Source organism: Kwoniella shandongensis, chromosome 3 (genome assembly GCF_008629635.2).
Source record: "Kwoniella shandongensis chromosome 3, complete sequence".
In the NCBI taxonomy this organism is placed as follows: domain Eukaryota; kingdom Fungi; phylum Basidiomycota; class Tremellomycetes; order Tremellales; family Cryptococcaceae; genus Kwoniella; species Kwoniella shandongensis.
In genome coordinates this window covers 1786400-1799999 of record NC_089289.1, presented here as the reverse complement: position 1 = coordinate 1799999, position 13600 = coordinate 1786400, and the positions used below count along the sequence as shown (strand labels likewise).

At 48.6% G+C, this 13600-nt stretch overlaps 4 protein-coding genes across 4 annotated transcripts; 2 read left to right on the top strand and 2 right to left on the bottom strand.

The window, feature by feature from the left end:
- Positions 1–5467: 5467 nt before the first annotated feature.
- CI109_101998 (uncharacterized protein) lies at positions 5468–6219 on the bottom strand (the record flags this gene model as incomplete). The annotated part of the gene is made up of 2 exons (XM_032007690.2): positions 5468–5917; positions 6142–6219. The coding sequence occupies 2 exons, from the start codon at positions 6217–6219 to the stop codon at positions 5468–5470; spliced, it is 528 nt and encodes a 175-aa protein (XP_031858036.2).
- Positions 6220–6956: 737 nt separating this feature from the next.
- On the bottom strand, positions 6957–8033 carry CI109_101997 (60S ribosomal protein uL6; the record flags this gene model as incomplete). Its single annotated transcript, XM_032007691.1, has 4 exons — positions 6957–7000; positions 7075–7345; positions 7413–7532; positions 7893–8033. The coding sequence occupies 4 exons, from the start codon at positions 8031–8033 to the stop codon at positions 6957–6959; spliced, it is 576 nt and encodes a 191-aa protein (XP_031858037.1).
- Positions 8034–9870: 1837 nt separating this feature from the next.
- CI109_101996 (uncharacterized protein) lies at positions 9871–10215 on the top strand (the record flags this gene model as incomplete). The annotated part of the gene is made up of 1 exon (XM_065967060.1): positions 9871–10215. The coding sequence occupies one exon, from the start codon at positions 9871–9873 to the stop codon at positions 10213–10215; it is 345 nt and encodes a 114-aa protein (XP_065823132.1).
- Positions 10216–10976: 761 nt separating this feature from the next.
- Positions 10977–13049, top strand: CI109_101995 (uncharacterized protein; the record flags this gene model as incomplete). Its single annotated transcript, XM_032007692.2, has 6 exons — positions 10977–11212; positions 11282–11404; positions 11466–12192; positions 12249–12326; positions 12392–12551; positions 12631–13049. The coding sequence occupies 6 exons, from the start codon at positions 10977–10979 to the stop codon at positions 13047–13049; spliced, it is 1743 nt and encodes a 580-aa protein (XP_031858038.2).
- Between the last annotated feature and the right edge of the window lie 551 nt (positions 13050–13600).

Here is a 13600-nt window from a genome sequence, read left to right as displayed (position 1 = left end):
TCTGTTCACTGTGAGAGCAAATGATGATGAACACGGTTTCTTACTGTGTCAAGGACCAGATCTGAATGGCAGCAGTAGGTCAACATCTCATGTGTAATGCAATATACCATATGGTTGCAAGAACTATTCTACGTTCTAATACTGGTCTGGCAAGCGTACATTACATCACATCATTCTTATATACACACCATCCCGCTTCTGTCCATATAAACAGCTTACCCCGATCCCACTCTATCAACAATGAATCCAAGACATTGTCAAAACCCCTTCAGATCAGACAACCGATGATTTTGCTGTAAATCATGCTCACTGATGGGAAGGTTCTCCTTTGACCGGATGGCCTTGCTCGTTGATGTAGTAGCCATGTGGGGCTGGCAGGCGCTTTGAGTCAGACGTGGTGTTGTGTCCAGTACCAGTACCAGAGGAATAATACCAAGACTCAGGAGGGGCTGAGGACCAACTGGGAGCAGAGGCACTGTATTGCACATTGGAGTAGGTGCTCGGAGCTTGGGAACTATATCCAGGGTAGGCCAGGGGTCCTGGTAGAGGAAGAGCATCACGTGAGTAGCCATGGGACTGGGAATAGTAGCCCTGCTGGGAGGTGTAGTGGTCAGTGCCACCACTCAGAGAGGCAGTGGATGAGGAGAATGCTGCAGGTGCAGAAGATTGTGCAGTGGATTCATGACGACGCTTCCAAGCAGATGCATCAAGGACAGCTGTCACGACCTTCTCCAGATGCCCTTCCACTTCCAGTTTTTGAAACTTTTTGTTCTCCTCAGGGAGACGATCTGTGAAACTTGCTCGGTTCTTCTGGACATTCTCATATTCAGGGAGAGGCATTTTATCAACACGTTCCCATAGATCGTTCATTGCCCCCTTGCTATAATTATCTGGCAAGGAGACTAGGTGAAGTGAGGATAATGACACACACCATCTCTGTTAGTGAGTGTATTTGTGGGTTGTGACATCATTGCCATACTTACCCATCACTTTGTTGAACCTGGGAGTAGACATGATGGTGTAAGTAGCAGTTGACAGCATGGAATTGGGTTGATGGGGTGATTGTCATGAGTTGTGAGGTGTTGTGGGTGTGCGGGAAATCAAACCACCTTATGTTCCAATAGCCCCTTCATCTGATCTCATACAGCCCCACTCATGATGTTTGATGCAGGCTACTTGACACAAAGGATAGTCTCTGATCATTGTTGCTCTAGGGGCATAATAACAAGCAGTGTCAGCATCTTTTTCAATGCAGTGTCGTAACCGTCTTATTAAGAAGGTGGTCAAGAAGGTGATTGACACAGGAATTTGCAGCCAATACATTACATTACTGTTTCATTGCTCAAATCCAAGGGGTCACTACAACAAAGGAGGGTAATATTTTTGTTGTAGCACATCTAAAGGTGGCAATTTTAACCTCTTACAGCCAGTAGCCTTCCCCAGTGTGTTTTAAGAGACATGCAGGCTAGTACCAAGAAGCATGTGGTGCTACATTTTGAACAGGTCGAATACACTTTGACAGCACAAGTTTGGCTTCGCCTGGTTGTTTCTATCAGCTCTACTACATATGACATTCAGCCTTGAGTTTTCACCTCAGCTGTCTCAATGGCTTTTCATGTACTTATGACCTTTTCTTTTGGATTGTAACACTTAGTGGCGACAGAAATACCTGGCCCTTCCATTGCTGAGGATGTCCTTTTATCCCATACCCCCTCAAACGTTTCACTACCCGCTCCGATAGCATCCTTTGATGTCCAGAATGCCTTCTTGTGTGTATTGATGCTGCTCAATGCTCACTGTGTCCTGTACCACACCACCCTATAAAACTCCCTCAAGGCTCTATGTCTCTCACTATCCTTCTCTCCTTATAAAAGTCATCCTTATACACACACACACACACACACACACACACACACACACACACACACCACTTGTTACCCTCTCATTCAATATGTCCAACAAATCATCTGCTTATGGTGTTATTTCTTTCAATGACCCCAACTCAGAAGGTGATTATGCTGCAGTCAGTGGTCCTGACTACCATCCAGGCAGAGACATTACTGAAGCAGAAAGGGCATTTATAAATGCGTACAATAAAGGTGAGTGTAAGGAATGTTTGATGGTTGCAATACATAGTGCTCTACTGATTGTTCATGGCATTACATAAATAGCCAGCCCAGAGATGCAAAAAGGCATGCTTGAAAGCCTAGTAGCGGCAAGAGACACTGAAAAGCTTTCAGGGGAAAGACAGCATGCACACAACAACACAAGGAATTGGTTGCAATGCAACTGTCCTGCCTTCCGTGAAAAATACGAGTCTGAAGGTCAAAACAAGGAGAGAGATACACTACTTGATACCATTGTGGATTACTCTCAAATCCCACAAGCAGAGATCATCAATCCATTCCCTGCACAGTCCCGATCACTCTTAGGAGGTTCATTTTACCAGTGGCCAGACCAAGAAGGAGGGTCATCTATGCGGGGCACTTCCAGTGTTCCGCAATCTGAAAACACTGCCTATGGAGGGAGTGGATCCTCAGCGCAAGCTGGAGGTCCCACCGGTGGGGGTTCATGGGTGCATAGTAGACAGTAGTGGGCCTTGGGTGAAGATAAAGCAGGTGAGAGGTGTATGTGGATGTAAGGCTTAGAAGGTTATGGGGTACATAGATGGGAAGACATGCACAGATATCTAGGGGCCTAAAGCTGATATGATACATACATGAGTCAGAGCAATTGCCCATGAGGAGCCTGCTTGCAATCTGTACTGCACAGAGGTGCTGGTAGTTAGGGGTTAAGTAGATTATGTAATAATGAAAAAGTTGCTAGACCCAAATGCCGACACTTGACCCTCAACATCAATCTGGATATTATTTTGCCATATGTGCAAGAAGCCCACATGTCTCAGTCATGATCTGATGGAGTGCAAGCATCCATGTACCTTTACCTGTCCAACATGCTCATATATCAAGACTGAGTGGGTGTGATAAGGTTGTTCCCTGTAGCTTTGGTATACACCCATATTGGATTGTGGTCCTGTAAAAGCTGAACATTGGGTCTGAAGATATGGCTTCACCTTGTACATATCTGTCACTGACCATCTTGAGACCTACTGCATGCACACTTCACATAGGCTATGAACTCTTTTATATACACACCCACCCATTCTTCTGCTGTTTCTCACTTACATGCTCCACCCTATAATCCCAAGTCATCAAAAACAAACACCCCCTTCCAGCCTAATTTTCCTTTCAATGCTCTCAGACTCAGCTCATCCCGCTTAAGCAAACAAAATCACTTGTAATGCTTCGGGGGCAGAGCGGATGATGCTGGCACAGTGCTTGCAGAACATTAGACAGAACTTCCAGCATACTGGGAGGTAGAACTGTGTCTTGGGAAGTCATAGGTGGCTTGATCAGGTGGTCCTTGTTGAGTTGTTTCCCGATTGTAAAGTGCTGTGATACATGCTTCAATCTTGGAGGGGTCTTCCATGTTCTTGAATTGACGCTTTCGAAGTGTAAGTCTGAAATTTCCGGGCTTGGATCTGAAACGTGACCATGTTGCTGGTGTCCATTTTGCCACATGATCAGACGCACGTGAGAACTGCTGTTGATCAGAATCACTAAGGTGTGGTCAAAGTTATGTCAGCAGATAGGTTGACTGTGCTACAACCAGATCACACTCTCTGATGCACAACACAATGTTTGGCATTTGACATTGGATATTGTGGGCGGCATGTTGACTTACCTGAGAGATTGTTTCACTTCATCACAAGTGTCTTTTGCTTTCTGCAGTGCATCACTGAGCCTTCTGTCACCTTCCCTGATCTCTGGCACAAGCGTGCGACTTTGAGAAACATGGTCAAAAAAGATGTCCCGAAAACCACTCTTGTTAGTAAGTCTTGGAATCGACTCATACCGCTTCTCTAGCCAATCCTTGCCTTTTTTGTGTCTGTCACTGTTGTATGCAAGAAACTCCTCACTTGGAAGCTGCATAGCATAACACAGTGCAAAGTTCACAATCATTTTCTCTGTTCCATCTCTATGTGATCATAGTACAGTGAGCACAGTATACCACCCGTTTTTGCTGGGGTATTGGAGAATCATGTAGCATTGTAAAATCCTTACTCACTTCAATGAATCACACATTCTTTTGTATGCAAGATCTGTATCTCCTTCATAGATAGAACGGACAAGCTCTTCCGTCAGAGTGGGAGGACTGGAAAGAGCGTTTATTTCAACCACATCAGTGACTATCATCTCTGGGAACACTAGTGCCCTTTGTATCCGGTGTCCCACTATGTATGGCTGTGGTTTGCGACTCACTAATACATTGGTATGTCCTCCAATTCACATGAAGGGGAGTACTCCCGTTTGATCTCCACCGAAGAATCATCAAACCCTGATGCTGAATCTTCAGGCTTGTAGTGTTGATCAAGTGAAAGCCAATCTTCAGACTCTTCGATTTTGATCCCAGCAGAGTATTGTCTCTTGGTGTGTCGTGATGACATGTTGGAGTGATGCTCTTGTGTGTTGAGTAGAGTAATGGTTAGGGGTGGTGAATAATCAGCTGAGTGAGGTATTAGAACGGTTGCTTGTTTGTGGGTGACAACATGATCTATGAAGAGCACCTATTACAGCTATAAGTACCCATTTGACCCCTGAGTGATGTTCAAACAGCAAAAAATGCTCAGGGGTCTACCGACAAAGGTGCTTTGTCATTATGATGTCATTTCTCTTAAAGGGGAATTAGAAGGGGAAAGACTGAAAGGTGAGGGAGAAGGCATATTTCTCCTTGTCAGAGAGTTGCAAGAACCAGGTAAAGAAGGTGGTTGTAATTACTAAATCACAGTAAAAACAGAAGGCCACAAGCAGCCAAGGACCTTCAGGGGCCAGTGAAGAAAGGTGTGCTGTTGTTGCAACCAGTTAGAGATCACAAGTAAGCCCAAGAGAAGACTCTTCAGCAGGACAAAAGTGCACATCAATGGCCATGTCTTGACGTCTGAAGTGCAACAAGAGTCTCTCAGGCGGGAGGCATCACGGTGAAGTTTGCCACTGTCCAGCCGCTCTCCCTTTCCTCCGGTTGCTCAGCGTTCGGAACCGGCCAAAGATGGATCAGACCATTCATATAGAGCCATGCAACTGTTTAATATGAGAGGAGGCGCAAATGATGACGAGTTCCGGCTCCGTATGGGGTCAAGGACCAAATCCAAACGGCAGAAGTAGGTCAACATCTCGTGTGTTATGCGACGTACCATATGGGTGTGAGATCCACTCCGTGTGTGAACACTGGTCTGGAACGCATACATTATATCACATCTCGCTTATATACAAGTCATCCCACAGATCATCATCTACGACCCTTGCCGGTTCTCTCACGCACGGAAGCTACACTCATCACCCAATGCAGTTCTCCGATATCCAGTAGCTGGTCTATCTGAATCGAAACTGAAAGGATGTATGGTGTTCATCTAACCGAGGATGTCTCCAATTCCCATTCCCCTCGTGCCATCCTTCTGGTGACCATCATCCCCCTGGACAGTGTCAGAGCTCACCATGCTCCTCTGGCCAGTGGTTCGTTCAGACATGGTTGAGAGAGCAGTGCCATCAGCCTGGGAAAGTGGAAGGGTGGCAGTCGAGTCTGAAGTGCCGCCGCGGCCAGAACTTGGGTGAGCCTCTGCATAAGTCTGTAGCAGCTCATGACTGAGATCAATGACAACCTGAGAGTGATCCAGTCTCGACTCTTCGTTCAGTTTCTTGAATCCGTCCCACCCTTTACAGAAGAACCTATCTGCCTTGGAAGGATCGCCCTTCCACTCTTCCAGAGTCTCGACGCCTTTTCGTGCGCAGCTCTTTGTACACTCCGGCATGCGAGTGAAAAGAGTATCACTGTGCGGGTCCCCTGAACGGCCATTCAGTGTCTGTCGACTACATGACGCAGCAAAATGAGTTGTCGATAAGTCGACTCACTGGATTCGTTGGATTTCAAGGATCTGTATGTATCTGCCCACTTCTGACTAGGTGAACCGCTTTTGCCTATGATGCGGTTCCCCCTAATGTCAGGAAAATGCGACATCTGCGTGAGTTGGGAGACAAAGGCATTGACAAAATCGTAAGGATCGCAGTAGTGGTCGATGGAGCGTACAATATTCTGTAGAAGAGGATTCAGGTTTGACGTCGCACCAGGAGCAGGGGAATGGGATCCATTGTTTGCAGCTGACATGATGTATACGGGATAAGTGGCCAATATCCTTGACGTGGGAGTAGTGTGAGCTGTAAGAGGTGCTGAGTTATGGTGGCGAGAACGCTCTGAAGAGGAAACCCCTCGCTTCGCTTTAGTACCTTGCAGTCTGCCAGGCATGTCATACACGAAGCGACAGCAAGGGTACTCTGATGAAAGGAGGTTCATCAGTTAGATTACTACGAGTGACGTCCTCCTCTCATTGCGAAACACTGTTCAACAGAAAGGATCGCCCAGCCTAAGTGGCGCGACATCCCAACACTGACCTGACAGTCAAACGTCTCGCGAAAGAAGAGCAGCTTGTGTCCGAACCTCGGGCAGGGATGAAACGATGAGACTTGTTAGTGGTTTCATGAGTAGAGAAGCTCCCCTTTGTCGCCTCCTCACTCCAAGGTCATCCCCCACCTCGGGCGTCAATCGACCGAGTTGACCTATACGCTATCAGATTGTGAAAGGAGGAACAGCGCGTCATACTGCTAGCTCGGGCAGGGATGAAAGCCGTTAACTGTGTCATCGTGAGTTAGAAGGTGCCCTCCCCGCTATCGGTTCCTCACGCTCTCCACAGTAACTCTTCGAGATTTTCGCAAACTTCGACCACAGTGCGTCAATGATGTTACATCGTTGTCTACCTCGATGCTGTGTAGACTCCGACAACGTCCCATGTCCCTCATCCCTGGACCTAGCCCACGATCCATCCAATCAGATCCTAAATCCCCACTCTACTGGTCAAGAACAACGGTAGTTCGCTCGGAGATGTAGACACCTGCGAAAGAAAGAGCAATCAGCGTAAATTGCCACGACGATTTTGGCTTGCAAAGAAGAGGTTAGTTGACTCACCATCCAAGAACTTTCGGATATCCTTGTCCCTGACTCGGGTCTTGTCGGTGATGGAAGCGGCGGATTGGGAAACCTTCTCGATGTCGTTACCTTGAAGGATGAGCTCGTCCTTGACGTCGGAGAGAGAGATCTTGGTACCCTCAAGCATAGGACAGTCTCGGACAAACTTCTCTCCCAAGAAGTTTCGGATCTGGATGGAGGAACCGTCGTCGGAGGGGATGGCGTTGATGGGGAAATGCGCGTAAACCAATCGCATCTTGTAAAGGAATCCCTAATAGCAAAAGTCCATCAGTATACGGTTCCTTATCGTATAATTTGCGTTTCCAGTTCCGACCCACCTTTGTAACACCGATGATCATGTTCTCGACCATAGACTTGACTGTTCGGAGACAGGCAACGTGCTTTCGGGCACCGTGCCAGACAGTGAAGACGACCTTGGAGGCCTTGGCAGTCTTGACCTGTAGAAGGAAAAGGTGTAAGCTGATGTGATACAAAATTTGGTTGCACGTTGTCTACGACCCCGCCGACCGTGCGATGGCCCCTCGGGCAGAGCGCCAACGACGGATAGCCCAGAGAGCTGTCTGCGACGTCCCCAAGGACGAGAGAAAACCTTCCAGTCGACCAGTCACCGCTCCTAGCCATATGTCCATGCCTCCCAACGATTTCTCTGCTGCATTGTCTCTCGCGTTCTCCCTCTCTCCCGTTGCACGTCCGGCAGTTGCCCCGTCTCCACTCAACACCTTCCCTGCAGATCCCCCCATCCTCTTCCACTCTTATCCTCTCCAGTATCCCTATTCCAGTACGACCTATCCACTCACCACTTGGATGTCCAACTGGATGTGTCCAACGTTCTTGACCAACTTTCCTCTGGGTCCCTCAACGGTAACGGTTCGGGCCTTGATGGCGACGGTGACGCCCTCGGGCACGGCCAAAGTCTCGACGGAGGAGATGTCCTTCATTTTAAGCTGTGGTTATTGTCGTAAAGGGGAAAGGGGATTTCGAGGATAGGTTGAATAGTTATTGACGAGATGAGATAGCGAGTAGTCGAAAAAGAAAGAGGAGTGAAAGAGCGAGAGGGCTAGACGTCAGTGCTCTGCTACTACGTAGAGATGTCAAGTATGTATACTCACAGATTTTTGTTGATGGTTGAAGAAAGAGGACTGTACACCAAAGACTCTGTTTAGACAATCTTGAATTGACGATCCGTACAATCCCTCTGCAAGTGAGTGAGTGAGTGAGCAGTGAGCAGTGACTGCACCACCGAGCGACTATGGCACCTCCTGTCCCTCTACCAGCGAGATGCCATGCAACAGCTTCAGAACCAGCGACTAACAGCGAAATCTGAGTGGCGGCAAAATAGAAAATGCTGCACCGGTGAAAGCAAATGTGGCACAATCGTCGGCCTTTACTTATCTCCGATGCCAGCGATATACAGCGAAATATGTTGTACTGGTGCTGTTTTCCCGGACCCTGATCATACAACGCTCGAACCTCCACCCTGCACGTCGCTGTTGTTGACAAGCATCGCTACATGCTCACACGTCAACAGTCACAACGTCAGCCGCCCCCACCGATACGATGCGGTATCACACTTTGTCAGATTCAACGGTGTATATGCGTCCTTTTTTTTCGTGCCGAGGGAAGACGTGCAGTGGATCGTGCAGTGAGCAGATATCTCAAGAGCGGACCGTGCCAACACGCACACATGAACCACACTCACGCAGAGAGCTCAGGGTGGAGAGATATGACTACACACACAAAAACACTCACATGCACTCACATACACATGTCAACCAAACAATGCGCGTGGTAGAACGTCCGAGCGGTCTACAATGTACTGTATCTACTCACATCGCGTCAAATCTCAACACAACCTCAAAAGCGATGATCACCCCATTCTCGTCCGACATCATCGCGGATCAATCCTCAATCGCCGTGTACTCACCATACTCTAACCTTCTCATCGTACCCACTTAGTCACCATATCAAGTCGCATTGTAACGCTAGCTACGCTCGGTCATCCAACCTCGGGCGGATCTCGATCACCCTGGCGAACAACGCGGAGCGTGTTGGGATCACCCCCAAATTAGTTGAAAGGAAGGCGAGACTGTTCTATCCGTCATCGTCGTCATTGGACTGGCTGGGCATTCATCTCCTTTCTTCCTGGTCAGCGGACTATCCACATGAAGAATCGAACAGGGACAGAAAAGTAGCTAATACAATCACCACTTATCTTCGTCCTTTCAGTGATAACGATCACTTTCACTCACATCAATCTATCACTTTCGTCATCTTCATCATTTTTCTCGCATCAATCAACTTGCCCTGAGCATAATACATGACTTACAACAACACGAGGCAAGTTACTCCGAGCAACGCAAACATTGATCCGTGAGTATCCGTCCTAGCTGCGGCGGCGCCTACATACACAGCTATCCTTTGTATCGTTGCCACCCACCTCTCGGTGCTCGGTCACTTCACGTCGTTGGCGATGTGTGACCGGGGTCACCTTGTCAACTCACGATGGATCAGCCTCGTGTCGGTACCTCACCGAAGGCGTCGATGGGATCGTGCACCATCTAGGAACGGTTGACTGTGCCGGCGGATCAGAATCAGTTGAGGAGGGCGTAAAGCTGATTCGAAATCATTTGTGATCCGAGCAGCGTACGGCCCACGGTGGAGGTGGATGATTGTCAGAGCGAGGTAGACTGGAGCTGAAAGTCTCTTTGAGATACGAGTCTATCAGGTGAAGGATCGGTCAACTTGGGTGAGTACACCCGACACCTCCCCCACACCATGTCTCGAGGACTATCGCTGGTCGTTATGGTCCAGACTGTTCATCTCACGTTCCTTTCGGTGTTCAGACCCAATATATCATCACAATCGCACACCAGAAGACACCGATTCACCGAGATTGAATCTGGTTCATCCGCTTGTGCTTCTGTGCTGATACCTACGAGTAGTGTTGCCAAGACGACGCCAGAGCCTCCATCTTTACCTTCGCTGACTCATCCACAAGATCGCACGGTTGTCCGTCGCTCTCCCGCCCGGCACATCGGCAGACAACAAGATCCAGTGGGTGCTTCTAGCTCGGTGTTTCCTTTCGCTTTGATCGCTCTCTGCGGAGATGGGGATTGGTAATATCCTCGACATCTCTACAACCCTCCCTGTGCGTCGCTGTCGCCGTCGCTTTGTGCTGTGCTTGTGTATGTCGAGTACACGTCAACTTCGCCGTGTCCCGTCTGATACCGTCACTTTCCTTGTCTGGATCCGTCTTTTTCTCCCTCCTCCCACCATTTTGCTCTCGATGAAGTCCCTTTCGTTCAACATCCTTTTTTCAATTGTCCTCGAAACGTTTTTCTGGAGTTACGCCACATTTTCCTGAAGATCCTTTCCTACTCCTACATTGAACGCTTTGATAATCGTCCCACCACCACGACCCAACATGTGCCTAAGCCACCCACTCAGCGTTGACCATTAGCTCATTGTTGGTTTCGCTCGGACCATCCTTTCGCTTTCGCATTGCGGATGCTCGGTCTCTTAGCGTCAAGACAACACGTTCTTCGCTTCCCATCTGACCCTCGAAGTGTAATCCTCCGAACAATTGGACGCATTCATCCTACTTGACCTCTTGTTGGAAAAGACATATAATGAGATGGTCACGCTACGTTGAACGAAGAATGCTAATAGTTCTTTCCCATCTCTTTGACAGGATCATCCTCTTTTCCTCTTTATTTTTCTTTTTCATCTCGTTCCATCTTCTCTCTCGGTCGACGACAACTTCGATCACCTTTGATTCGACAGATCGGCAGGGCCGATCCAAAGGGTACTTCATCGATCAACTTACGCCCCATTTGGGTAGCGAGCGAACTCGAAGCTTCCCTCCCTTTTGACAAGACCACATGATACTCACCTATCCACATCCATCTCGCCGCTCAGAAGATCTTGATCCACTCTTATCATCGAGGAATCTACCACCCATCACATCTATTTGGTCTCCTCTATCATCATTGTCACGGCCAAGTACAAACTTCAACATGCAGATGCAAAAGGATTCGAGCGTGGGCGTGCGCCCTTCCACACTCCCAATCAATATCGGATCAAATGATGGTCAACAGGGATCTGGCATCTCTTTCGAGTGAGTCGTCACATCAAGGCTCCTCGTTACCTCTATATTATAAGCTGAATATACCTGTGCTGGTCGCAGACGAACAGCTACCTCGCCCGCCGGTCTGTCGGGCTCAATCCACCAAGCTCCGAGATGGCCATGGCCTCCATACACTCAAGTTGAGTCACCTGCTGCCGTCAACGGCAGTTATGGATTGCCCCCGTGAGTTCTGTCCTTCTACTACGATACAAGAGGGACACCGCGACTGACCGAGTTGCTTTAGAGCATCCTTCACGTTGATGTCCCCGGCTTCAACTCCAACACTCCCACTTCCCTCGATGCGTAACTTGACGTCCAATCCCGCCGCCCAAGTCCATAATCCCCGGGACAACAACGTTGCGCCCCAACCATCTCCACTGCACATGCAGCTACCATATACCAGTCAAATCAACAGCAACAACAGCAACAACGTATTCCCCTACGGTGCTCAGAACCAAGGATACCCTGGCTATCCTCACTTGGCAGATCACCCTCGAGCCATTGAGCAGCCACTCTCCTCGCCAACCGGATCTGACAGTCGACCCGGATCTGCTCCTGGCAAGTATTTCTCCTACGGTCAAGGCTACGACTCTTCTTCCCCACCAACTTCTGCCGGTCTCGATCTCGCCAATATGCATTCTCTCTCCCTCGCATCGCCTTGGTCAATGTTCCACAACACCAACAATAACAACATGTACAACGACGCTGTGGCTACAGGTGCGAAGCAAGGTCAAGGTCAAGGCACCATCTCGATGAATGTCTTTGCCCCCTTTCCGAAAGATAACGAATCTGTCGACCAAGAGAGCAGGTCTCCTTCGCCATTGGAAGATGAAGACGATGATTGGCGTGACTCGCCAACGCCCCCTCCGCCTCATCAGATGATATCACCACCTGGAGATGCGCAATTGCTGAATATCGTTGTTGATGGGATTACATATACCACTGACGCGGACGTCAAGCAGAATGCCTTGGTAAGTGGGCTTTGCATCCAGGCATATTTGTCCCAGCTGACTAGGTGAATTTCAAGGTTAAGAGACGATGCTTCAATTGCGATCAGAAGGATTCGCCAAGCTGGCGAAAGTCGCGTGAGCATCCTGGTCGAATTGTGAGTCGCTCCATATTAAACGTCGCAGGTCCGAACATGGCGCTGATCACACATTCATGACTTAGCTATGCAACAGATGTGGGTTGTACGAAAGCCAGTACGGCCACGATCGACCTCTAGATCTCGAGAAACATCGTCGAATGTCCAAGATGCCGACCCTGTATCGCAAAGAGGTCCAGGGGACTTCCAGCAAGAAGACTGAGTCGACTCGTCCGTCTAGTGCCCGTGAGTGAATGTTGGAATATCAATACAAGTATGAAAGCGGAGTTTCAAGATGCTGACATCTCTAACTTATACGTTGCAGAGTCGATCAACACCGACTTCAGGTCCAAAGTCACCTCTCCTACCTTTTCTCCTCGACCAATCGCTCCTGCGCCATTATCTTCCTCTTACCCATCGGCTCCATCTCCTCTCAAAGCTCTCGAACACCGAGACAAATCGACCAAGAGACACAGTGCCGAAGCTCGACCTTTCTCCCCTTCGCCTTCTTCTCAATATTTTGGTCTGAATCATGGAATCCCAACCACGACATCACCTTATGCTCATGCATATGTCGAAAGAAGATCAGTGACCTCGCCCCAGTTGGGGAATCACATTTTGCCTACGCCAAAAAGTCCGCCGTCTAGCTGGAATAGGGATAATGAGAAATTGGTTCATAGGCATTCAAAGTCGAGGTCGAGATTGAGTATCTCGTCGGGGTCGGGGTCCAATTCGGGATTGTGAGCACAGGTAGACATGGCGCCGGATCGATCTAAGAGGGGTTGGGGCAACATGGTCCGCCGGCCGGATCAATTGACCGTCACCTCAATGGTTTCCTCCTAAATCCCCTATTGGTTTTCCTACATGTCTTGTACCACCTTGTCCAACAACGTTTTTCGTCCTTTCTTTTTTGTTTCTCTTTCGTCCGTTCTTTTCAACGGTCAACCCACTCGCTCATCCTTCTTGTTCTTCTGTCCCTTCTGTCTCTTGTCCACAAGACGATCACGACTTTCCCAACGACATGTGCTATACGATCCTTCATGTCAATGCCTCCGTCACCGCCACTGTCCCAACGATAAAGTTACGATACGATACGATTCTATTGACTAAACCACGACTTACTGTATGCGTTTTTGATTTCCTCCCGTCAATGTTTTACGCCTGTTTACGATCTACCAATCTTTCTTCACTCAAGCCACCTCCCCCTACCCCCTCTTCCTTCTTTTACCCCTGTTCATACGATACGATACGAATAGATACAGCATCTTTGCGCACTTTTGCACGCCTTTCTCACG